This window comes from Corvus kubaryi, unplaced genomic scaffold (assembly GCF_017639235.1).
Source record: "Corvus kubaryi isolate FWS band 111438036 unplaced genomic scaffold, C.kubaryi_AGA036_p1.0 66, whole genome shotgun sequence".
NCBI lineage: Eukaryota > Metazoa > Chordata > Aves > Passeriformes > Corvidae > Corvus > Corvus kubaryi.
The window spans coordinates 20,925,275-20,949,744 of NW_024582054.1; the positions used below are offsets into that span (position 1 = coordinate 20,925,275).

Consider the following 24,470-nt stretch of genomic DNA (forward strand, 5'->3'; position numbering starts at 1 on the left):
ACGCCATTTCCGAGGGCTGAGATATATAAATGAGGCGGTTGCTGCAGTGCCTCATCTGGGATCTTCAGCCAGAGCACTGGCGTAGATACGCACGCTGCGTGCTGGGTTCCCCCCGGCACCTCGCCTGGAGCCCCCACGCCACGACACTCTCGCCCTCTGCCCCTTTCTCCCTGCCTCCATCCCGCCAGCACCATGAGCCGGCCAGAACTGCTCGCCGTCCTGCTCCTGGCCGTGCCGGGTAAGTGGGGCTGGGATGGGTCCGTGTGCGCCGAGCTCCTGGGAGCCCCGGCCCGCGGCAGCGCTGAGCCCGCCGGCCCCGCTCCCCCGCGCCTCCAGCACCGCGGACAGGGACGGCCCGGCGCCTCCAGCACCGCGGACAGCGGCCGCCGCAAGGTCACTGCCGAGCGCCGCACGGGCCCTGCCAGCCTAGGCACCTTCCCTTCCCTTCCCTTCCCTTCCCTTCCCTTCCCTTCCCTTCCCAAGACGGGCATGGTGCACACGTCCAGCTGCTGCACACAGGGACCAGTTCCATCAGAGAGAGATGCCCCTCTTCTCCACTCCCATTCTAGAAGAATAGTGTTTCTCTGCTTGTCTTCCAGATGAGATGAATAACATGTTCTCTTTTTTTCCCCCTCCCCTTACCTTACAGCCGTCTCCCTTCCTGTGACAAATGACATGAATAAAGGTGACACTAAGGTAAGGATGAGCCTGTAGTGGAATGGTCAAATGAAGAGAAAGGATGTGATATTTCACCTCCAACTAGGTGGTTGGTTTTGGGCCACTCCCACTGAACTACCGTGTAGAAAGTGCCAGGAATTTGCATGAGATCCCTAGAGTGGAATCCATCTCTGCTCCCTTCCTAACAGAATTTACCCTTTGTGCATCCACTTCTGGGCAGCCAAGGAAATGTCTCAGGATGCAACACAGGGATCAGACAAGCTTGTTTAGAGAGGAGATGGAGGCTGGGTATAACTCTCCCTAGTCCTCCTACTTTCAGCTTTTCAAAGCTCCCAACAGGAGGTGACTCAAGGGAGAGTGGGGGGAGATGTGATTCAGGAACTGTGTGTGTTTGGGGGTGTATACATGTGACTTTGTACGTGTGTGGTGTGCTACTTAAACATGCATGCTCCAGAAAAATAGGCAACCGGTACTCTCAGCTTGCTAATCCATCCTCAGCTCCTGCTCAGCCTGTCTGGATGGCTACAAGCAGTGCAGGACTTGGCTGACCTCTCCAGCCCTCCTTTACAGGCTTCTGTGCACATATCTGTGTCACACCCTCCAACATTTTTAGCTGCACTTCACAAACGTGCATTCCTATCAGCCTTTTGGCACCTAAATGCTTGGATAGGGGGGTTTGCCTGTGTTTATCTACATCAGACACGATTCTCTGACCCCTCCCCACCCCCCTGCCCCACTGCCCCATCTTTCAGATGTGCTGATTGGCTGCCCAAATTAAAATTTCTTTAGAAATTCATGTCCATAAAGGAAACTTCAGCCTTTTTCCTTTTTACTTCTTGAACCATTTCATGTTATGAAATCTTCTAGCCACGTTTTTCCGCAGGCAGCAGCAGGGGAGGGCACACTGATGCCAGTCTCAGCTCCATTGCAGGTTACATCTAGGACGTGTGCCATGAGCAATGCCTCCCTACTTCCTGTGAGACATGCCTGGGCCTGGAGAGCAGTTGCTTTGTTAAGAGTTTTAGCCTGCTTAGCCCTTCCTGGGGCTGAGCCATGAGCTGTGAGACACTGGGTGTCTTCCTTGGGCTGTGCGCTGCTGAGGAAGAGGCACTTACCCTTTCAACTGTCCATGCCAAAGTGGGCATCTGGTGGGACAATCCATTAATCATACAACTTTCCTTGTGAGGTCTGTTCCCCAGTATATTCTATGTGCAAAGAATGTCACTTTTGTGGCGGTTGGTGCAACTCTATGGAAATGCTTCCACCAAGGAAGGACTTTCCCAAGACTTTCCCCCTTCCCCTGGGTATTATACTGACATGGGCTCTAGCTGAGAGCAAAATCAGCTTTCTTTTGAATTTGCTGCAATTGGAAGAAGCCATTAGGGCTTTCCTGCCTTCACCATCCTCTGAGAAACAACATTTCAGGGAAGGAAGTCCTGGTCTTATGGAACAGATCAGGGCAGGGATATCATCACATGAATGCAGCAGCAAGCACTGCAGCTCTTCCTACACACCCTGCTCTCTGCCACCAGCATTTGTGGGTGGCTCAGGGCTGTGTAATGGGTAGTCAGCACGTGCAGGCCTTTCCTGGACAGCTCATCAGACTTTCCTTACACCAAGGGCTTTCTATAGGCAGCTGAACAAGACCAAAGCATTTACAATGTCTCTGGTGTTTGCCCACCCTTGTGCTTGAAGGACACTATTTCCCACTTACAACCATACATTTTAGGAGGGCCTGAGCATAGCCGAGCTCAAATATGGAGAAGTCTGTCCTTGTAAAGGCAGAATTCTTTGGAGATTTCTGTGTAGGGGCATTGTGAGCTGCTCTTAAGGATCTAGTTACATGCTCATGGTTAGATGATAGCTATGGCAAAATTCCAGTCTGAGTTTCTGCACTGGGTTAATTACATTCATTTGGAAAGGATCTCCTCCATTTCCTGATGCAGGCTGTTATTTCATGACCTTGTGAAGTCTCACTCTGCAAGACCTCCTCTAATAAAAAGACAAGGAAAGTGTTGTGGGATGACTGCACTCTTCATTTCATTACCTTACAGAGTTCCTCCACAGAGGTGAATGTATTTCTGTGGCAACTGATGTGTTTCCTTGTGCTCAGACAAAGACTTTAGTTCAGCTTAGAAGTCTTGAAAAAGCTTGAATAGAATATTTCATTGAATCAGATTCTTACGTCTCATGCTGAGAAAGTCTTTACTTCTGAAGCTGCATCAAATACTGCTGCAATAAGTGGGTCCAGAAGTTGGGAAACACAAGAGGGCAACATCAGAATCTGGTTTTTACTCTATTTAAAGACAGAGTGATTCAAAGTAATCTAAAATCAGTATTAATGGATTGCTTGTGATATAGGAGAACGATACCAGGGAAATTCCCCTGCTTTCTTTTTTTTTAGATCTTTTCTGTAACATTTTTAATCCATCAGACAATTCCCTCAAACTGTGTAAGGAATAGAGCAGTTCAGCACTTTATGGCTGTGATCTGCAAAAGCAGAATTCTCTCCTTAGACAGGGTGAAAATTTGCCCATTCCAGCTGTCCAGTGAATATAGCCAACTGCTTGAATGAACAGCATTGTGGATGACTGGGAACTGCTGACTTGTGTTTAATTTCTACTGCAGCCACAGTGCTCCGCTCTCCTGAGAATGGTACATTGTGAGGGAGGTCAGGGCTCTCAGGGCTGCCTGCTGAAATCATCAGGAGAAAGAAGTTATTGAGTGAATTTTTTGCCTCCAAGGCTTACTTGTATTCTTTTTTCAATTTAGCCTCTTTTTTTCCACAGGCAATTGCAAGCCCTGCATTCTTCCTAAGATTACTTTGTAAATAGTCATCCTTTTGAGCTAAGCAGCCTGATTTCTACACTACTAATCAGCACCAGACTGTAGTAAATGTTTCTGTCCTGTGTGACCATTGGGTTCTACCATGACCTCACACAAGGGCTCCCAGCAGTGTGTCTTGGCATTGCAAGGATGCCTGCAATCTCAGTACAGATGATAACTTAGATAAAAAACACTCCTGGTTTTACACCAAAGAAAAGGGCTGCTGGAAAGGATGGGCCCAAAGTTCACCCTGTCTGAGAAGTGTCAGAACTTCTTTGCTTTCAGATGACCCACTATCATGTAGAGCTCTTGCAGTCTATAACAGATGGCTTGAACACTCAAAGCACAAGGTCAAACACTTCTCCAGATTTTGTCCTTTTCTAGGGTTTGAGAGCAGTATTTCTCATCTGTGTTTGAAAGTAGTTTGCCTCACCTCACCCTCCATGCCTGGCTTCAACCTAACTATGGTGTCTTTCCCAGGGTTTGAAGAGCTTTTAAGATTTCAAGGTCATCTATTGAACAGCTGTGACCATTTGTGCTCTCTACAACCTCCCACTGAGTCCTTTTATGAGATGCAGGTTGAGATATATTGATTTGAAAGAGGATGATTTTGGATTTTCTATGTATATATCCAGATACCCTTTACTCTCCAGATGTGCCCAGACTCTGGGATGGTCTGAAGCCATGCAATCCTCAGCTGAATTGTGTGTCATGTGGAAGAAGGTCTTTCCATTGTCACGTGTAATTTGCTCACTTCTCAGTTGCAGGAGGTACCTTCTGTTCCTGCATTAGGGAAAACAGGAACTGAACATTCAGTTCTGTCTTGACCAGAAAAGCAAGAAGATCTGTGCCATCATCTGCTGTATTTTAGCCTGGGTAACAAGGAGGAACAAAAGACAAAACCTCAGTTCTTTAATTTGTATTTTTTCTTTTTCTAGGTGATGAAGTGCATTGTAGAGGTCATCTCTGATACTTTATCTAAGCCAAACCCCCTGCCGATCAGTGAGGAATGCCTAGAAACTCTCCGAGGAGGTACTGCCTCAGACTTAATGCTGGGTATCAGCAAAAGCAAGTTTGGCGAGTGGGGGCTGGTCCTACCCTGACCAGCTGAGCCCTGGCCCCAAGACCCCTATCAAGGGGTCCTTGACATGCTCACCTCCCTCTTCCACTGGGCTGCAGGGCCACAGGAGCAGGGATGGTGCCACTGCTTGTCCCAGGCCATGCCTTGTGCTGGCACTGTGGCCACAGGGGTGCTGGGAGACATCAAACTGCCTGGTTTTCATAGGACCTTCCTGTCATCTTAGTCATATGGTTAAAAGACGTGAGAGCAAATCAGACCAAGGGAAAGAAAAGAGCAAATGAAGAAGGAGTGGCATTTGGGGTTCTTTTTCATTTCCTGGGGTTGTGGGGAGGTTTTCTTTGACTACTTTCTGTACTAAGTCTCCCCTATTGCAGATGAACGAATTATTTCTATCCTTCGCCACCAAAACTTATTGAAGGAACTTCAGGAAATTGCTGCTCAAGGTACAGTGCCAGTGTATGTTTTTGGGAATGTAACTATAGGGAAGATTGTTTTCTTCTGTTGTAGTCCCTTACAGAGTTTTATTGCTTGTTTGGTTTTGGGTTTGTTTTTTTTATTTTATATTTATTTAAGATCATATAAATATGCCCTAGGAAATGTAGATCCAAGATTTTCAGCAGAGATTGTGTGAGTGGGGACAGGAATTTTGTTTATAACAACTCCAATATGTTTCTGATGATTTCAATAGTTATCAATGTAACTTGGTGGTGATGTAGTCTGGACATTTTGAGGTGGGAGAACTCTAAAAGGAAGTACTGTAATTTAATTCAACAAATGATCACCAGCTCCCAAACTAGAATGAAAGGCAAGAAAACCTCCACTGTCTGTGCAGCTGGAGTCTAGCACTAAACCCAGGTGTGGCAGCAGGGAAGTCCCACTGAGCAGTGAGTAAGACTTGCACCTAAAAGACCCCAGTGAAAATGTTCTTGAGCTAATGAGTATTTTTTGATGGCTTCCTTAATTCGAATGCAAGTTTTTTGGTTTGGAGAGGTGTAGGCTGCTCACCACTGGTCAATGTGGGAACAGCAGCAGCACTGTGGAGCTGTGCCAAGGGATGTTGAGGGGAAAAAGGGTTATTCTCAGGTGCCCTGTTGCCCAGAACTAACATGCAGATCCCAGGCAAGGCTACTTCAGAGCTAGTCCAGATCCCTCTGTCCAGGTGAGGCTGCAACAGGGCTCTCCCCAGGCTGCAGGGGGAGCACCTCCTGGCCTTCTCGTCTCCTTCTCCCTGGGGTAACCAGGGCAGCTGGGCACCACCAGAGAGACAATGACTAGGGCATCCCTGTGCTCTGCTCTTGTGTGGCAAGTCTGCCAGAGATGGCTGGAAGGCAGTGCCACCAGAATGCTTTCAGAGCAAGGAAGCCACAGAGGCAACAGGGAGAAGGGAGAAGAAAAATTCAGGAAGTCAGAATTGTGGAAGAGTCTCATGCAGCTCCCAAAGCCATATTTTAGTCACTACCCATATGGTGGAGGGGCCAGCTCATCAGTGACCTCAGATGGACTCCACGGATGCTCTGGTGATTCAGGAGAAAGAAGCCTTGGGCTCTTCAGTATGCTGGGATGTAGCTGCCCAGGAACACCCGGGATTTGAGGAGGAGCACTCAGGTATCAGACAGGCTGTGGCACTCAGCATGGAGTCCATGAGAAGGGGCTTGTTTCATGGACATGCACCTTGCTCCACTCTTTCCTTGGCCTGAGCCCATCACACCACTTAGTCTCAGGGTAAATGATATCTAATCTACAAATCACAGAGATTGGGGGTGGAACAGTCTTGTAGACCAAGGGAAAAGCAAAGGTGTTTATCCTGGTGTCCTCTGTGCTGGCTGCAGCTGGTTCTGCTCAGGCTGCAGAGCCCACACCATTTAGTTCTGGGCTAGAGAGGACTGCTCTGGCAGCACTGGCTCTTGCCCTTGCATTAAGGCATAGAAGCAGGGCATGAGCTGGGTTAGACAGGGCTTTTTTGGCTTGCAGATTCCATTAGAATGGGGCTGCCTGGCAAGTGCGGGTTGCCAGGACAGCTGCAGTCTGACCTCCAGCATGTGCTGCCTTCAGACACCTCTCTCCAGGTGTCTGTAACACCAGGGTGTTACATTTTTCAAGCAGGCTCCATAATCCCAGAGCTAAGGTGTGGGCCCTTGGAGCCCCAGACTACCCCTGCAGTGGGAATGAATGCTGCTTCTTCCTCCCAGCACTCAGGGGAGAGGGGCCCCCACAACCAGGCTGGAGGACACAAGAACTCTCTGAGCTCCCCTCAACAGAGGTGCGTAGGCAGAATCTGGCAGGATGCAATTTCCCATCCTTCAGTACTCTGGTGATGAAGTCTTTTGTTGGCCTCAGTGTGCTGCAGTTCAGCACCTCTTATTCTCTAGATCTCCATCAGTATTAGTTTTCCTGGTAACCCTGCTTCTCTATTTAGAAACCATTTTCTTTCCTGCAGATGATGTTTTTGATTGTGGTTTTGTTACTGCAGTTGATTCACATATCCTCCAGTCTCACTCCTCTCAGCTCCCAGGTAGATTTTTCCACTGTAGGAAATATAAAGGGCACAGAACAAATTTCCTACCTCTACTTTCTGAAACACAGGAGGGACTGTTGCCTTTCCCTACTTTTTGTTACTTGACACAGGTGCCAGTGAGAGAACTCAGCAGCAGAAGAAAAACAGCGGCTTTGAAGATGAACTTTCCGAAGTCCTTGAAAGTCAGAACGACAAGAACAAGCAGAGAGGTCAGTGTCAGCCTCCACCCCCGGGAAATCCAGGTCAGGCTGTAAACAAGGATCTTCTTTCTAACAGCCTTGATATGTCCATCTGCTTCTCTTTTAGGCATCTTCTTTGATGCTGCTGCTGACACACAAGCAACCTGGTGTTTGCTTTGTTCTTATTTACCAGCTCAAACAACATGTAGTTTCTGAGCTATAGTAACAGGTGATGGTCAAGTTACCAAACTGATACTGACTTTTCAACCCTGCTGCTGGCACTTGCACTCACTTACAACACTTAAAATGAGTCACAGCCAGGGAAATTCCACACTGAAAGACTCAGTGATACAGGCAAGGGTGATCTGGGTTTGTGCCTGCCACCCTTGTTTCCAGACATCTAAGATATTAAGTAATGAGTCTCTGAAGGAAAAATCGAACTTGATACACACACAGTGCACACACCCACACAAAACACCTGCTTCTTGGAAAGATCACCTTCAGCTGGGATTTACCTTGTCACGGTTTCTCTGGCCTTACTGCAGACAGGCAGTTTAGCAGAAAGGAGGAATTGGCCCCTTCCCTTTTCCTTGTCAGGAAGACACAATGCCAGTGTGGGGTGTGATGTGACTTCTCGTCCAGCAGCAGCTGAATCCCTATAGAGGGTCTCAAGCAGGTCTGGGGCACGTGGTTGGACCACAGCAGCACAGCACTGCTGTGACACCAGTCCAAAGCTGCTTAGAGCAATGAGGAGTGATACCCCAGGGACAGCTGCTGCAGCCAGCATGGCCAAAATCCAACGGGTAGGATGGTGGCACTGCATCTCCCTCCTGCCAAGACAGACCTGAAACTCTTGCTCTGGCAGTGTGGAGATGGAGGAAGTTGAAGTGAAGATGAAATGTGGCACATGGGCCATTCAGGCCCACTGACAATCTGGTGACACCAGCACGGTGTCACTGGTGGCCACCAGCCCTGTGTGACCAGCTCTCTGCATCCTCTCATCCCAGCATACTCCTCAGCCCTCCTTGGGGTTGCATTTGCCTTTCTGTAATTCTGGCTTTTAAACCCCCGTCTTTTCTTTTGCTAAGTGTTTTCTCTGGCTAATTATGTTAAAAGAGGCCAGTCTCCCTTGATCAGGAGCAAATACTCAACCCATATTAAGCTCCTGCTGAGTAGCTCCTTTGCAGAAGCAGAGACACCCCTCCTCCCTCCAGCACCCTGTGAACAGGGCTGTCTGCCTCTTCAGCCTGCTGGGAGAAATAAGGATGTGATGTGAGTGCAGCACTCAGAGCAGGGAGAGCTGTGTGAGTGCCGTATTACACTCCTCAATAATTTCATTTTACATGCAGTCTGGTTTCATGCAGGGTGAGTTCGTGGCTGGCATCTCAAGAGATGGCAATGAGGACTGTGCTGCAGCAAAACACTTCAGCATATGTTTAACTTCAGCCTTGCAAGTCTCTCCAGGAGCACAGGCACCAGAGAGAGCACTGCCTTGCTTGAATGCAAACATATGCTGAGATGACTTGCAAGAGGATCCACGGGCTGGTTAAGCAGATTGCTGAGCAGGGCTGAAGCTCCTTAAGAAATGCTTGGGCTTTGCTGGTTGTGAAATGAGCTCTCAGCAGAGGTGTTTCTTCTTGTTTCTCCCTCTGTAGATGAAGTAGGGGAACGCCCTGAGGAGGAGCAGCCCACAGGGTCCCTGGCTGAGCTGGCAGCACAGAAGCCCCAGCAAAATGAAGACTCAAGAGAGGAGGGAAAAAACAGCCTGGAGGAGAGGGAGCCCAGGCCACGGGATACCAACCCTGTTGAGAAAGAGGATCAGGAGGAAGCTGAGGGCAATGACATCAGGGATACAGAGGATACCCATCGAAACAAAGTTTTGGACAACCACATTGGCAAAAATTTCAGTGAGGATGAGCAGCAGCAGCAAGGGGATGAAGAGGAGGAGCCCAGAGGCTCCAGGGACAGCCTGGAGCTTGAGGATGAGGGAGAAGAGCCATCCAGGCAGGGCCAGGAGCACAGCAAGGAGGTAGTAGGGGAGCGTGTGGAGCGGGAGGATGACAGAGATGAAGCTGCAGAGGAGGACCCTACTGAAGCAGAGAGATCACTTGATTTGGCTGAGGAGGACGAGGAGGCTGAGGAGATGCAGGGAGATGACAGTATGTATCCCAGACTGCACTGATACCTTCCTGGGGTGAGCTGAGAGCACTGAGACAGATGGGTTAGAGGCATCAAAGCTAAAAAGTTGCAGCAGGTGCTTAGTGGGTTTACAGAAACACCTCTGCCAGCAGCCACCTATTACTGTATCCCGCAGCCGTAGAGAAGAGAGAAGATCCAGCAGGCAGGAATTGTGCAGCAAGATTGATTTATTTAATTATTTTACAAACTCTTTTATAGACTTTTTTCTTCACAGTCTAATTGGACAAAGGATCGGCCACCCCCTGGGTGGATTGGCTAGAAATCCTAAACATCCATTGTCAAAATATTTTTCTACTGTACCATAAACAAAGCTCTGCAAGGTCGCAGGTGTTCATAGTTTATAGAACTTCTGCTAATCTCTTCGTGAGAGAAAAAAGTATCCCACGGGTTTAGAAAGAAGCAAGGAAATTCTTGCTAGCAGCAATATTGTATCCACAGCCACCCAGACCCCACCACAAACACCTGACGCACAGTCCCATGTACAGCAGGTAACACAGGCCTTGCAGCTGCCTCACTGCTCAGCTCTCGTAGCTCCTGGGGACAACTAATTCATTTTCCCTGAACTTCCTACAGGGTTTTTGACTGCTGCCTTCAAGCCCCATTACTGACATGGCAACATTAGAGTGGGTATTTCCAGAATATTGGGAAAGTGGGCCTAAGTCAGGAAATACATCTGGCATCGCCACTGAAGGCTCAGGTTAACAGTTGTGTTCACTGCTTTGTTTAATGCTCTTTCAGATAACGATGATGAGCTGGGATTTGGAAAAGATGTGCGGAGCTCTGAAGAGGAGGAAGAGGAGGAGGAAGAGCAACCCCAGGCACTGAGAGGAGGAAGGCATCGCCTGGAGGATGAGGAGACGCAGGGAGAAGAGGACACCTTTCAGTCCAGGGATGCCAAAAGTGATGAGCTAGAGGAGGAGTTCTCCAGGGAGTGGGAAGACACCAAGAGGTGGAATAAAATGGATGAGCTGGCCAAGCAGCTGACATCAAAGAAGCGCATGGAGGAAAATGATAGTGAGGAAGACCCAGACAGGTCCATGAAAAAGACATTTAGATCCCGCAAGTATGCCTTCAGTAGTCCAGAGGAGGATGTGAGAAGGTCATGGAAGCGTCACTCAAAGGAGGACAGCAGTGAAGGAGGCTTTCCACTTGCTCCCATGCCTGAAGAAAAGAAGGATGAGGAAGGCAGCGCTAACAGGAGAACGGAGGTTGGTGTATGTAGGCTTAAAAATCAATCCCACCCAGTTATCCAAACTGTGCTTGGAGATGTGGATGGTTTATTGGCATTAACGTTACCAGCAGTGGTTCTCTGTGACATTAAGTTGATGCTTAATGAACTTCTAGTCATTCAGCCTCAGGTATTATTGAAATTTGCACCTGGCTGTGCCTTGGTTTTTATCCTTGTTTTAGTGACTAGTGCAAAAGCATTCCCTGCCCCCCAGAGTCATGTCTCCAGTGACAGGACTTCTGCACTGGCCTCTGCTGGACATAGTGACCAGAGCTATAACTGAACCTAGGGGTAGTCCTTGTCTCCTTGTCTCCTAAAGCCCTTCCAAGTCAAAAGGAGTGCTTTCCCTGTCTCAGAGATGGAGTAATGCCAGACCTCCTACAGAGGTGGTGAGAGACCAGGGGCACTGGAGTGGAAATGGTTGATGGATACAGGAATACAGCTGAGCCAGGCTTCCAAAGTCAGAGATCTCCTTCCCTGCTACCTTGTGTGATGCTAGGTAGTAGCTCAGCACATCCCCAGCAGCCAGGAACTGCTCGTGGGTTCACCTTTGTGCTGAGGCCCAGCTCCAGCACAGGAATTGATTTCGGATAGTGCAGGGGGCTGGGCAGTGGGGCTGAGCTTGAGCTTTGTGGACCTGGGACAGGCCATGATCAGGTGCCTGGAAATAGGCTGAGGCAGCGAGTGAAGCCAGTTGGCTCTCTTGCCTCCAAAACACCCCTCTTGCCTCAGTTATGCACCTACCATTGGCCAAAGATTGCCCATCAGCAACCCTCCCATGAGAGCATCTCCAGTTGTGTTGGTTCAAAGCAAAGCCAAACATCTCTGCTCAGAGCAGGGATACAGTGGGGTGGGCTGCTCCATCTGCCTCCTCACTCCTGTCTGCTCACATCCCACATCTCTGCCCCAGGGAGGTTGCTGCCCACCTGCCCCTGCCAGTGGCTCTGGGGTGCACCTTGTCTGCAAGGTGTCAGACTCAATCTCTAAAGGGGGATTGGAAAAGAGGTTGCTGAGGCTGCAAAACTGCTGTGTTTACAGCTGCAACAAGACTTTTCTGTTTGTTTGGTTGGTTTTTTAAACTAGATCAGGGCCTCTGGGAGTCAGTGAGAAAGTATCAAGACCAGTCACGCAGCAGTGAGGGAAGGCACAGACTCTGGCTGCTGTCCTGTCCCCTCTCTTAATTTTTGGGCCATGGGGCTGTGTGGCTTGGCCAGTGATGAGCGTGGGCTCAGATATGGGCTGAATGTGCTGCCCCCTGCACTTTCCAGGGCTCAGCATGTGGGGCCAGGCAGAAGCAAACCAGAATACACAGGCAGTGGTTTGGGTCTGACCAAGCTCTCTTTGGGTGCTATAGAGGATTTCAGAACCGATTTTTCTCCCTTTCTGGGGGCTCCAGTAGCAGCCCAAGTTTTCCTCCAGTAAGGTGAGCCTCAGTGAGCTGCTCCCTGACCCACTTCAAACAGAATGTAACAGCTGCTTGGGCACCCTGGGTGCTTGCAGGCACCCTGAGCTGTTGGCACCCTACTGTAGCCAGAGCTTTCCCAGGGGTTGGGCCAAGGGCCCAGTGGAAGGGCAGGGTGACTTGTTCCCCTGTTCAGGAAAATAGCTCAGGAAGAGAAAAAAATTACTTATTTTTACATACTTCCTTTACTCCTCTCACACCAGCCACATGCAGTGCAGCGACTTAGTGTCAACTTGTGGTTGGCAGCTGCTGAAGGCAGCAGCAAGGCTTTGCTCCCTCCACACAGGCGGGGGCTGTCACCTCGGCTCTGCCGATGCGAAATGGTACAGCACTAAGTTTGCTCACACAGAGCCTGCTGCTGCTGTGCTGAGTGCATGGTCTGCAGAGAGCCCAGGTGACCACAGCTGTGAGGGACAGGCAGAGCTGGGGCTGGCAGCGAGGCAGGGCCAGCTGGATATGACCCGAGTTCAGGCAAAGCCATGCAGTCAGGTGTCTGAGTACCTGCACTAAATAAAGCAGCTATAGGTGACAGCACAGATACACAAGATCCAGTATAGAAAGACCACCAATGGATGAGCAGCTTGAGCCTTTGAACTGATGGCGTCCTCAGTCACTATTTTCCCAGGAAAAGTATCTTCTGCTAGTGAAAGTGCAAGCAAAGACCCAGAGGCAGGGTGGAGAGAGGGGACACCGCTGTCCCCTGCATGAGCAGGGCACACGCTGCACTTCCCCCGCAGGAGGCAGGCACCTGTGCCCATCCTGGTTTGAGGCCACTGACTCAGCGCCAGCACCCAGCGCTGTTCGGCAGAGCCTGCTCCAGCTCCGCAGCAGCCTTCTCCCTCCAACCCCATGTTCTGGAGGCACAGACCCATTGGGGGCTGCCCTCCCCGGCAGGGGACTGGGGAAGGATGGCAGCTGCACGTCTTGTCCCCATCACTAGTTGCAGTAATGTTCCAGTTTGGGCAAATTTAGAAATATATCCTCTGAGAGAAGGCACAACCACCCCTCCCCCACCAGGTTCGGGAAAAAATAAATTTTCCTCGAAGGAAAGTGAAGAAGATAAAACTATTTATTTAACAAACACATGGGAAGGAAAATAATGTTAGATGGTAAAATCTTTCGCGGTAGAGGAAAAAACCTGGGAAAGTGTTCGAGTCCTCCCTTTGGTCTCCTCGGAGCTGGGGCTTGGGCCGGGGCCAGGCCCTCTGTGCCCGGTGGAAAGTCCTCCCGATGTGCTCTGATGTTACAGCAATCAAGCAGTCCAGTAGAAAAGGGGAAAAAAATCCGGAATTCCAGAGAAGGAAATCCAAAGTCCAACTCTCAGTCTCTCTCCAGAGAACAAGAAAAAGAAAAAACTGGCCAAAAACTGACTGGAAAAAAAACAAGCCGGGTGCTTCCTCCCTCCCCTGCCCCAGCTAGGGAAAAAAAAAAAAAAACTGCTATCTTTTTGTAACCTTGAACGAGCTGCAAACTGCTTTGAGAAAGTTTTGCTCAGTTTTTTCCTTCCCCCTTTCAGGCTCAGTTTAGAGGCATAGAAAGGCACAAAAATTAATTTCTGGGCATAGGCAGCGATATGGGATACACATCATAAGGTCACCCCAAGACAAGTAATTAAACATTAGGGCAGGAGTAATCAGTGTTGTGCACCGTCGTCTGTCCGGAGGGGCAAATGCCGGCTGCAGGGATGGGGCAGGACAAGGCTGTACTCGTGCCCCAGGCAAGGCTCTCTGTAGCTCTGGGGAGCGAGGGCTGCTCACCTGTGGCCACTGACACATTTCCTGGGCTTTTGTTGCAGGACCAGGAGCTGGAGAGCCTGGCTGCCATCGAGGCCGAGCTGGAGCGTGTCGCCCACAAGCTGCACGAGCTGAGGAGAGGCTGAGGGCCCCAGCCCTCCCTGTGCCGGCGAAAGCAGCGCCGCCGCCCTCCTCCCTCCCACCGCGTGTTCATTTCCTGATCTAAGAGCAATTAAGCCGAGCAGAAGCGCCGTGCCTAGGAACCGACCTCGCTAGCACCCAGGCCTGCCTCCCTCGCCATAGTGTTGTGCCCATCGCCGCTGCCTCACCTCATGCTCCCCTCTCCACACGGATGCCCACACGCCTGGCAGGGCGCCCGTGGGTGTGAAGTGCAACCTACATCTGTATTTTCTGTCTGGGTGGGGTTTTTTTCCCTCTTTTTTTTAAAAGACAGGACAGCTTTCTAGAAAGTTCTTTCACCGGTAGTTTCACTGGGTAAAAAACTGCAATAACTTGTTATCTTTTGATTAAAAGCTGAGAACTCTGACTGTAATATATTCTATATAAAAAATTTATCTAAGGAAAAATAAAACTGCAGCGGGTTCCTTCCTTTGTTTTGGCAGTGTCGCTTGTCAGCATGCTGCAGGGCCTGTATGGTCCTGCAAAGAGGAGGGGAATGGAGGACTCTCCTCACCACAAGCACACCATGATGGTGCTCCCCTCCTTACCCAGGCTCCAGCGCTGCTGCCCTCTGAGGCCTGGCATCGAGGACACTTCCCTGTGGTCCCAAGCACTGCAGGGCTCTCCCTGCCCAGCCGGGGGCCGCTGGTGCTGTACAGCTCGGCACTGGGTGTCCTGGGTGCTTCAGTGAGACCTGGGTCACATCTGAGGCTCATCAATGAACACAGAGAGAAAACAGTTAAAAGTTTAAACACTGGGGCAATACTTGACCAAGTCAAGCCATGTGGACAACACAGGAGTAGATTAGAAAAAAGACAAGCAACAAATAGGCCAGGCAGGAGGAGAACTACCGATCTGTGTTCCCCCCAGAGGTGAAGGCCCATCCCGAGGAGATGCTCCTCCTGTGCACTGGCTCACAGGAGCCATGGTGGCCAGCTGGCACTGCGCTTACAGGCAGAACCTTTCCATCCCTTGGGCTTCAGACCACAGGGCAGCTGGAGGACCGGGTGGTGCCTGGGCTGGGGAAGGCAGCTCCAAAATCTCTGAGTACTGATCACATTTTAGATGTTCTATGTGCATTGGCAGGAGAGGGAAAAATCCACCCACTGCCAGGGCTGTATTCCAGACCCCCCAGTCTGAAGCTCAGTTCTCTCCCATCACCTGGAGCCCACAGAACAGCTGAGACGCTCGGGGAACAGCTGCCAGGCTTTGAACTTGACTCACTCCTTTATTCTGCAAAAAACCTCATTGCTGTTGGCCTGTGGAGTGCATTGCATGGGGGGTGGGTGTGGGGGGTCCCCTGGTGCAGGAGGCATGTGGTGCCTGTACCCCACCCACAGGATGAGCTTCCCCAGGGAGGGCCAGGAGTGGGCACTGCCCTCACCCCCAGCCCTGGGCAGCTGCCACTCAATGGGAAGAGGTGCTGTTGAGGCCAAGGCCCAAAAGCTGCCCTGGCACAGGGCACAATCCAGGACAAGGCACTGGGCAAGAGCCTGGCTGGGGAAAGTGCACTGGAGCAAGCTGTGAGTCTTTCAACTCTGTCCTGAGGAGATCATACTATCTTTAACCTCAGGGAAACACGTAGGAACCAAAGTGAAACCAAAGGTGTTGCACAGAAACAGTACTAAAATGTCAATTAGGGAGTTACTCCACCTGGAGAAATCTCATTTTACATATTGATCTTCACCTAAATTTAAATTTGAATACTGTATTTTTAATCTGAATATTTTATATTGTGAATATATTGTATTTACAGCTGGAACAGGTTCCCCAGGGAAGTGGTCACAGCACCAGCTTCACAGAGTTCAAGAAGCATTTGGACAATGCTCTCAGGCACATGGTGTGATTCTTGGGGTGTCTTGTGCAGGGCCAGGGGTTGGACTTGATGATCCTGATAGGTCCCCTCCAACTGGACATATTCTATGATTTAGTTTCTCCCTTTTTTTTGTGACAGAGTCTCTGCCAGTAGCAGCACCCATACAACTCCTTGCAAACTCAGGACTACATGTAGCAATAAATTCACAGAAACCCTCAGACCCCCACCACACCTCCACCAAAACAAACAAAAACTCCCCACTAAACCCACAAACTCAAGAAACCAAGCAACCCCCACAGAAACGCAACCACGTCCAAAGGCGTTAGACAAGATTTTTTCACAAAGGATGGCAGCAGCAGACAGAAATTGTCCATACCTGACACAAAATCAACAAGAGGAAAAATAATGTTACTTGATGGAGCTGCTATAAATACTGTCTTAATTGGATAGTCAAGTAATCACAAATATTTGGGACCCAAGGATTTTCTTCAGAGGGGAAGATGGTGTTCAAGGCCCAAGTGTAGGGCTGCAAACATCTGCACTCGGAAAGGATGTGAACATCAAATTCCCATGAAAACAGGCCTCCCCTGATGAGCTGCTCACCTTGCTGCCCTAGCTACTCAAAGAGGAAGCAAACTAGAACTTGTTATAAGGCATTTATTTTCATTATGTGTTGGAAAGGGACAATTCTCTCTTCAAAACAATTACAGAGATAATGCCACGATACCTACTGCATATTGCTTTACTGTTGAAACCAAAACATTGTCCAAAACAGGTGCTTGGCAAACAAAAAGAAAATTAATATATTACCATTGAAATCAATGCTGTTAGATGAAAGCACCATCTCCACTGTCAGATCTGATCAGTCATGCAACTGAAGACGCCAAATAGCAAGTATATTGAGTTTTACAGTAAGCCATGATCTTTTAAGGGTTTATATAATTCTATACAAATTGAAGTACAAAATGGGAATTATATTTCAGAAATCATAGTGAACCAGGCTGAAGCGAATCACAAGACACACTTGTTAACACTGTACAGCTGGATTTGAACACAGATACCAATGAACTTCCGAAACTGAGCACACGCACACAATGGTCCCCGAGACTCAGCCGTGCTTGGGTGGGGAGCAGTGCTGGACACTGAAGGACAATATCCAACACTATTCACACCCAGAGGGCTAATTTGCTCAAAATTGTTGGGATGCCAAGGAATTGCTGTTACTCCATTTTAAGAACGACAGTGTTTTCAGTATGTGGTTGTCACAAGGGTACACACAAGCTGTATCAAATACTGAATCAGAAATAAATAATAAAAGATACTTCTAACACATCTTTTATTTTTTAATATTTTTTTACAGCACTGACTTTACAAGAGGATAGACAACTCATTTTTAGGGGCTGCTAACATCTGAAACAAAGAAGTCACTATTTTATACTCAACATATTCTCAACCTTTTAATAACTTTATATATGTATATATGACTTTTCACACAAAAAAAAGTAGTTAAAATAATTTATATCTAAAAACTACTGTGTAAAGAATGAAGGAGGAAATAAAATGCGGTTTTCTTTAAAAATGCTGGAAGAGGAAGACCTGATTTTCATGAACTCCACTTGCTGTTGCAGCTATTTCGGGAGTTTCAAGAGATTCCCTGGCCATCAGCAAAAACTTCCCAACACATCGGGAGCCCTCTGCAAACTCATGACATGCTGGGTAAGGTCACCTGCTAATGAGTTCGTGTGGGCCACAGGCAACTGCTATCATCAGCCCCAGTGGATTCAGGGTAAGAACGATGGAGAGGAAGAAAACATCTCCCAAGATTGCTACTGAAACCCACAGAGTGAAATTCTGGACAACTGGTATCATGATGTCCACCGGCCAGGATTTTACTCCCAAGCCCTACTCTCCTTCTGCATCACAGATACAGGATGTTTTTCTCTCAATGGATATTTTATTTCCACAGGAGGGCTGCCCCAAGAGCAGGGTGGACCAGACCCCAAGAGCCACCTGCACACAGAGAGTGAAAACTATTCTCTTTGCTTGCTACAAATGCTACTGTGCTTGTGTTGCTGAGGAATCGCTCCAACATCTCCATTTCTACCTGGATCCTCCCAAACTTCAATCATCTTTAGTAACTTCTGTGGCCATGTAAATGTGACAGAATTCATGGAGGATCTGAAACCCATCCAGTCAAAAGCTCAAGTGTTGATGGCCTGGATCCACATAGGGTGAACAGTGAAAGGAAAGGTACTAAAGATGTGGAAAGTACTTTTCTGGAAGTTACATTCCTCTGAAATAGGTATTAAAGCAATATTACAAATAAAATCAGCAATGTGATCTGCAATGGCATGTTCATTTATCTAGAAAGTGAGAGGAGATTATATTAGAGGAAATAGTTTCATCTACAAAAAGCATTTTCACATATTCCTAATTACAAAACACACACCATAAAGTAATTGTATACTGAATACAGAAATCAATACATCTCTTACTAAAAAGGAGAGAGGGGAAAAAAATTAGCAGGGTAATGCAAGTGAACTCCTGCAAGTGTGCACATGGGGAGACTGCTACAAACTCAACATAAACTCTATTCACTAAAAATCCAAAATCCAAGATTTTCTGCACAGCTGTAGAAGGCAAGGCTACAAGCTAGTGTGGAAAAGCCTGACTCACTTGTCGCTGCTGCCATGCAAAGACTTCAAGAAACCAGCATTAGTCTAAGAACTGATAAGTCTGGATTTTTTTAATTGGATGGAAACAACAGGAGCATTTTTCCTTTGTTTTGCTCATTTTTTTCCCAACAATTCAAACACCTCTGGCCCCATTTATTCTGTTGCCTTTGGAGTGTATTCTGCCTCCATTATCAAACCACTACTCCACCTGGTTGTTCCCTGGCTGGATACTGCCCACAGTGAATCTAGAAAACTTCAGACTTTATCTTGAGCAATCCTCGTTACCTCCAGGTCAGGTTCTTAATTTGTAATCATCTACAATGAAAACAAATTAAACTGGTAGATTTCCATCTGTGCAACCTGCTGCAGACCTCCTCTGCAGAAACATTCCCACATTGACGATGGAGATCTTCAAACAGCTTTATCATTCCAACAGTCTGAATAGCAATAATGAACCTATCCTATCTACCAACCAGCACAGTCCATCAGTGCCTCAGCACAAAGGCTGCACAGCCAGACACCTCAACCAAAGGCAAAACATCATCAGCCCAGTGGTTGTGCATTACACAAACCACAAGTGCTAGGCACTGATACTGATAGTCTGGTTGCATTGCTGCAGTTGGCTTCCACATAATGATCAGGATGTTCTGGCACAGGCTACAAAGTCAGGCACAATGCGGCCAAGTCAGCTAGAGGGGGAAGAGGGTGACTTTACATCACAGGCAGCAGTAATACCACTCAAGTTCTCTTCAACAGGGAAAAATCTTCACCTGTTGAAGTTAATTACATAATTACAGTGGAAACCAGGGTCTCATCTCCACCATGCGGACACAAAACCTGGAGAAATTCCAGTCAAGCTAATGGTATTCTTGTGGATTTCAAACAGTGAAGCAGAACAGTAATAAATCCCTAAAAAGCTAACTGGTGACCATGTTGCTCCCATCAACAACAGCAATAAGAGCTATGCCTCTGAAAACACAGAAGAACCTTTTTCTAACCCACAATAAAAAGAATTCAAACAGACATTATGGAAAATCTCCTCAGATTGTCTGCAATTTTAAGAGCAAGGGCATTCTGGTATGGTCTAATGTTACTACACTCCTCTACTTTTATAAAGAAAGACAAGACTACAGAATATTAACTAACTTACTGTGAAGCTGATTTTAAATCAAAACTATCCTGAACTTACCAAATGAGGCAGCAATTCAGAAAAGCACTGTAGCACAAGCTTAATAACATACTCATGCTCGAAAGTTTTGCAATAACATAATTCTATGTCTGGATACTTGGTAATTTACAGTTTTGGCTTTTACAAATTGGTCTACCAATTTGCCCCTGTGATTTAGCAACATTCTAGCATACTAGTCATTACCTTAATTTCTGCAAGGAAATATAGTAGTACAGCAAATGCATGGTAATTTATGTCAAAACTCTATTGTAATGCCACATCACAACAGGTACCTGCATAACTGCACCTGGTAAATTAAAGTGATACTGAATACATTCGATAAATAAAAAATAAGTTACAGACTATGGGAAAAATGTCACTGATCTCACCAATGACCTAAACTTGTTTTCTAGTTACTGCCAAGGTCTGGAGTAATATTTAAATATAGTATTTCTGCAAGCATTCCGAGAATTACAAAATAAACTTCTAACAATCATTTGTAAACAAGTTTAAAATGAACAATTATGTTTCAGTAGTTTATTTTGGAGAAAAAAAGCAGTGCAAAATAGGCCAACCAAAACTCAGAAGGCAGCCAGGAAAATAAAATTCTTATTTGATGTTCTAACTAGGAAACAGCATACAGACATTTCCACTGGATCCAACACTCAGATTAATGTAAACATACTTAGTTTGAAAGGTCTTGAGTTAGTAACTCAGTTCTAACATCATTGCTTCATCCCCACCACCCAGTAAAGAAACAAAAACCAAAAAATCAAAAAAAGCCCAAGCCATTGTAATAAAGGGAGAAATAGGCAAGTCTACAAACACTCCACCAGCTGGTTACAAGAAAGTACCATACAAAAATATGTACTGGCAAGTTCCTTCCTGAGGGTATCTTTTGTTACACATGTAACATAAAAACACTTTTTATTTTAAACAAACAAAAACAAACCCCAAACTGTAGATGTCCATTTTATTTTAGTCATGGCTTTACGAAAAGTTTGGTCTATCATGAATACTTTTATAAACCCTTACCTATGTACATCTGACTCACTCACACCACAGCCACCCGAGACCTGCGAGCTGCAGACAACAGCGGATCCAGCAGCCTCAAAGCACACAAGGGTTGTGAAGCGTGCCCAGCTCAGAACTGATCTGCAACACTTGAGGAAGTTGGCTGTGCTTATGTGCACCCTGGGATCTGACTGATACCTCATAAGGTCCTTCCAGTCTCTATAGAAATAATTTAAAGTTAGTAATCCCTCTAGAGGTGGAATCATCTGCTATTGTGTAAAATCATCCTGGAAAATTCAATCCTGGATACAGTAAATTCCCAAGAATGGCATTTTGGAAGAAGACCAATCTCTCCTAAGGAAAAAGCATTGTTTACACAAAAGAACTGCTACATAACACTCCTCAAAATTTCTTCCCCTCCACAACTGGTACCATCAGGTAGGGTGATTACATCTTTTACACAGTTTAATCCTCTCCCCATGATCTACCTGGGCTTTAAGCTCTAGATCCTTTCCTTTTGAGTAGCCATATAACACATGATACTAACCAAGCTGGTATCAAATGCTGCAGTGACGGATGCTTTAAGAACACGTGCTATAGAAAGACAGAAAATCCTGCATTTGCAAGCTAGGAGCTTAACTAAGGAAATTTTCTTAACACCACCCTTCTTAAATGTATTTTAGGGCTAATAAGGGGAAGAGAAGGCCACTTCTTCTACCAAAATAGTGTCTCTGTTCTCAGCACTTGGCTGTTTCCAGTATAGTGTTCAGAATTGGCAAAAGCTGCAGGAATTCTCAACATCAGAAGATGCTGCCACACTAGAAGATATCTCAAGAGATACAAATTGGCTGTGCTGTAGTTTACAAATAGTATAAACCACTGTTGTGAATTACTATATGGCCTCGCCTGGCAGCTTGCAACAAAGTAATGGGGTCTCCAAACTAGAGCTGTCCTGTACTTCTACCTCATATGAAGCTACACAATTTTGTTTATATTTAATTTACAGAAAAAAATGCACAACAGGCATGGATCTGTGGAAGGCAGCAACTGTGTTACCCCTCAGAATACCGAGATCAGGTGTGCTGCTCCAAGGAAAATGCACAGCTCTGCCAGCCTTTTCCCAGAGCTGTCCCACAGTCCTCACAAGTGCAATGGAAGGAGAATTAAACTCTCTACTAAGAGATGAGCTGCTTCCATTAACTCTTCTAGGATTTCAGCACTAGCAGACAACTGAAAGCATGTTATTTAATCTACTCAATGACTCAACCTAAATACTGGCACCCTCTCTGGGTGAAACATGTTGCTGTTGGCAAGCGTGGTTAGAAGCTGATTTGAGTGAAGCAATGAGGCCTGGGGAGAGAACGGCAAAGCTGGAACAGGGCTGGTCACCTTGGTTCTGTGCCCTGAATAAGCAGGCTGCTCTGTCCTACTCAAAGTGCAGAGGCTTCACAGCAAGCTACCTGCCAACATCTTGACTGGTCAACGTTTCAAGAGATTTGGTTTAGTGATACTGAAGTTGTCTTAGCTTTCTTTTGCAATGGCCTACCTGGAAAAAAGAGGAATGGGGAGTTTTTTTAGGCAAAAATCTCTAGCACTGTTACATTCAGACACTGTTTCAACATTATTATCTTCTCGATACAATGAGGTCTGATTTTAAAATGCTGGTCACCAGTGATTACAAAGAACAATAGAAATGAAAGAGCAACCCTCCCACAACGAAAGGACTAGTGTTAAAACACGTGTGTGTAAACTCACTACAGATTTGCAACTGGAATCTGATGAAATGGATCTGGATCACTTTCTCGCTCTTCCCCTTTCAGTCCATTTCATCAGCAAATTAGGTTAAATCAAATGAAAGGTTTTTTTATTTTGGTTTTTTTTGTGTTGTGTTTTATGTTGGGGTTTTTTTTCCATTTTTTTCTCAATTGTTAGAGCCTGATCTGGTTCTGGGACCACAATTTGAATCCCTGGGGCTTTTTCTCAGTCCATGGCATTGGCAAGTTATTGAGAAGAAGCTTTTGTTGCCAATGTAGCGACGCAGTGCTGCTGGAAGCTGGGGGACACTGCTGAGTTGCAGCCTAGTCTCTGGTGTTGCAGCTTTACTGAGCTATTGGTCTCGCTTTCCACAATCCAGGAGGAGTCTTTTCCCATGACGCTGAGACAGCCTGTGCTGGCACAGCATATCCGCTCGTCCATGATCCCACCGCTCTGCTCTGCCAGGAGCTTGCTGTGGTTTAGCTGGGTCACCTCAGGTACCTGACCCTGCAGGACAGCAGCTATGTGGTTCAGCAGATCTGTGAAAAATTCAGAAACACCCTCGTAACCTGAAAAGAGAAAAAATGGAGGAGAGAAAAAAAGGCAATTAAGTAACTTCCTTAGGTCCTTTGAAAGGCTTATTTTAACAGTTTATTTCTTGGTGTCTCCTTGCCCACTGATCATAAAAAGGCTGATAATAAAACTGATAATAAAAAGGCTCTTTCTCCATGACATCATTTTAAGTGACAGCAGAAGCAGAGCAGCATAAAGAGGAACAGAGACTCTTGCAATAAAAGTATTTTTCCAGCAAGAAAAACTATTGTCTTGCAGAGTTGCTGCTTCTTTTTCCTCCCATGTATATATACGTATATATGATTTTAGGTATATTCTATCATTTATTGCCAAGTCCAGGTTTTTCCATAACTTACGAACTCTCTGGTATAACACTGATCTTTTCCATACCACTTCCAGGTTTACTATGGCAAGTAGCTCTAATGCAGAGCTTCCTTGAGGGTCTGGACCCTCTCCAGAATTCGCCCAGCAATACCCTCAGTTAGGGAAACCTCAGAGGTTTTAGCAGGGCTGGCTTTATACATTACAGAAAAGGCAGCTCCCCACTGTGTAAGAAGCGATGTGATGCTCGTCTAACCTAACCTAACCTGACACTTAAAACCTGTTTGCTGCTATGTCTGAAAAACACCTGAGGGACAGGAAATGTCTATCAATGACACAGTATTTGATAGAAACAGCAGTCATTTATTTCAGTACTGAAACCACCTTTCTGCACGTTCTCTTAAGTGATTCCAGACAACTTACAATGCAGTTTAATAACAAGTTCCCTGGTTAAAACAGTTGCTCAAATACCAGTAGACAAGACATTTTTGGTGACACAAAGGGTGGCAGTAGGTGTACAGAGCTTCTGGCTCTATTTTAAACACTGTGGTACAGGCACAGTTTTATCATTGCATTTCATTTTAAAATTGAAACAGATATGCGACATATGGGTACAATATCTTGAAATGGATCTTAACTGCTACTGCATTACCTAAAATTGTTATCAGTTTGCCTTAGTATTTAGAGGTGACATATGACATTCAGTGTTATTTAATGGGATAGGCTGATTGTTTTAAAATGCCTATGAAAGTATTCTGGAAGTGACCTGGCATTAATACAGGAGACTGAAGCAATAAATAAAAGACCCATGTGAATAGCACACATTCACACAGCAGCACATGAGCAGAACCAGAGACCACAAAGTAAATGCACATTTTAAAACACTTTTAGTGATGTGATCACTGGGCAGAAGAGTTCCTCAGATCCATAAATAATTCAATTTTAATTTCCATTCTCATGTAAAGACCAACTTCCTTAGGCAATAAAAAAACCAACTTCCTGGAAAACATTAAGTAAGACTATAATTTCACTCATAATAGATGTGAGGATTTTATGGTGTATTTGTA

General features: G+C 46.5%; 2 protein-coding genes across 2 annotated transcripts in view; one reads left to right on the forward strand and one right to left on the reverse strand.

Annotated features, from left to right (window-relative positions):
* Positions 1–58: 58 nt before the first annotated feature.
* CHGA (chromogranin A) lies at positions 59–14,510 on the forward strand. The gene is made up of 8 exons (XM_042047628.1): positions 59–238; positions 650–696; positions 4,443–4,536; positions 4,960–5,028; positions 7,211–7,309; positions 8,935–9,438; positions 10,217–10,686; positions 13,964–14,510. Exons 1-8 carry the CDS (start codon positions 193–195, stop codon positions 14,045–14,047), a joined length of 1,413 nt encoding a protein of 470 aa, XP_041903562.1. The 5' UTR covers positions 59–192; the 3' UTR covers positions 14,048–14,510.
* A 2,030-nt stretch (positions 14,511–16,540) lies between these two features.
* Positions 16,541–24,470, reverse strand: part of ITPK1 (inositol-tetrakisphosphate 1-kinase) — a 145,176-nt gene continuing 137,246 nt past the window's right edge. Inside the window, exon 11 of the mRNA XM_042046928.1 lies at positions 16,541–23,078. Coding sequence (XP_041902862.1) covers positions 22,756–23,078 — 323 coding nt within the window. The 3' untranslated portion in view covers positions 16,541–22,755. The remainder of the gene's footprint in view (positions 23,079–24,470) is intronic.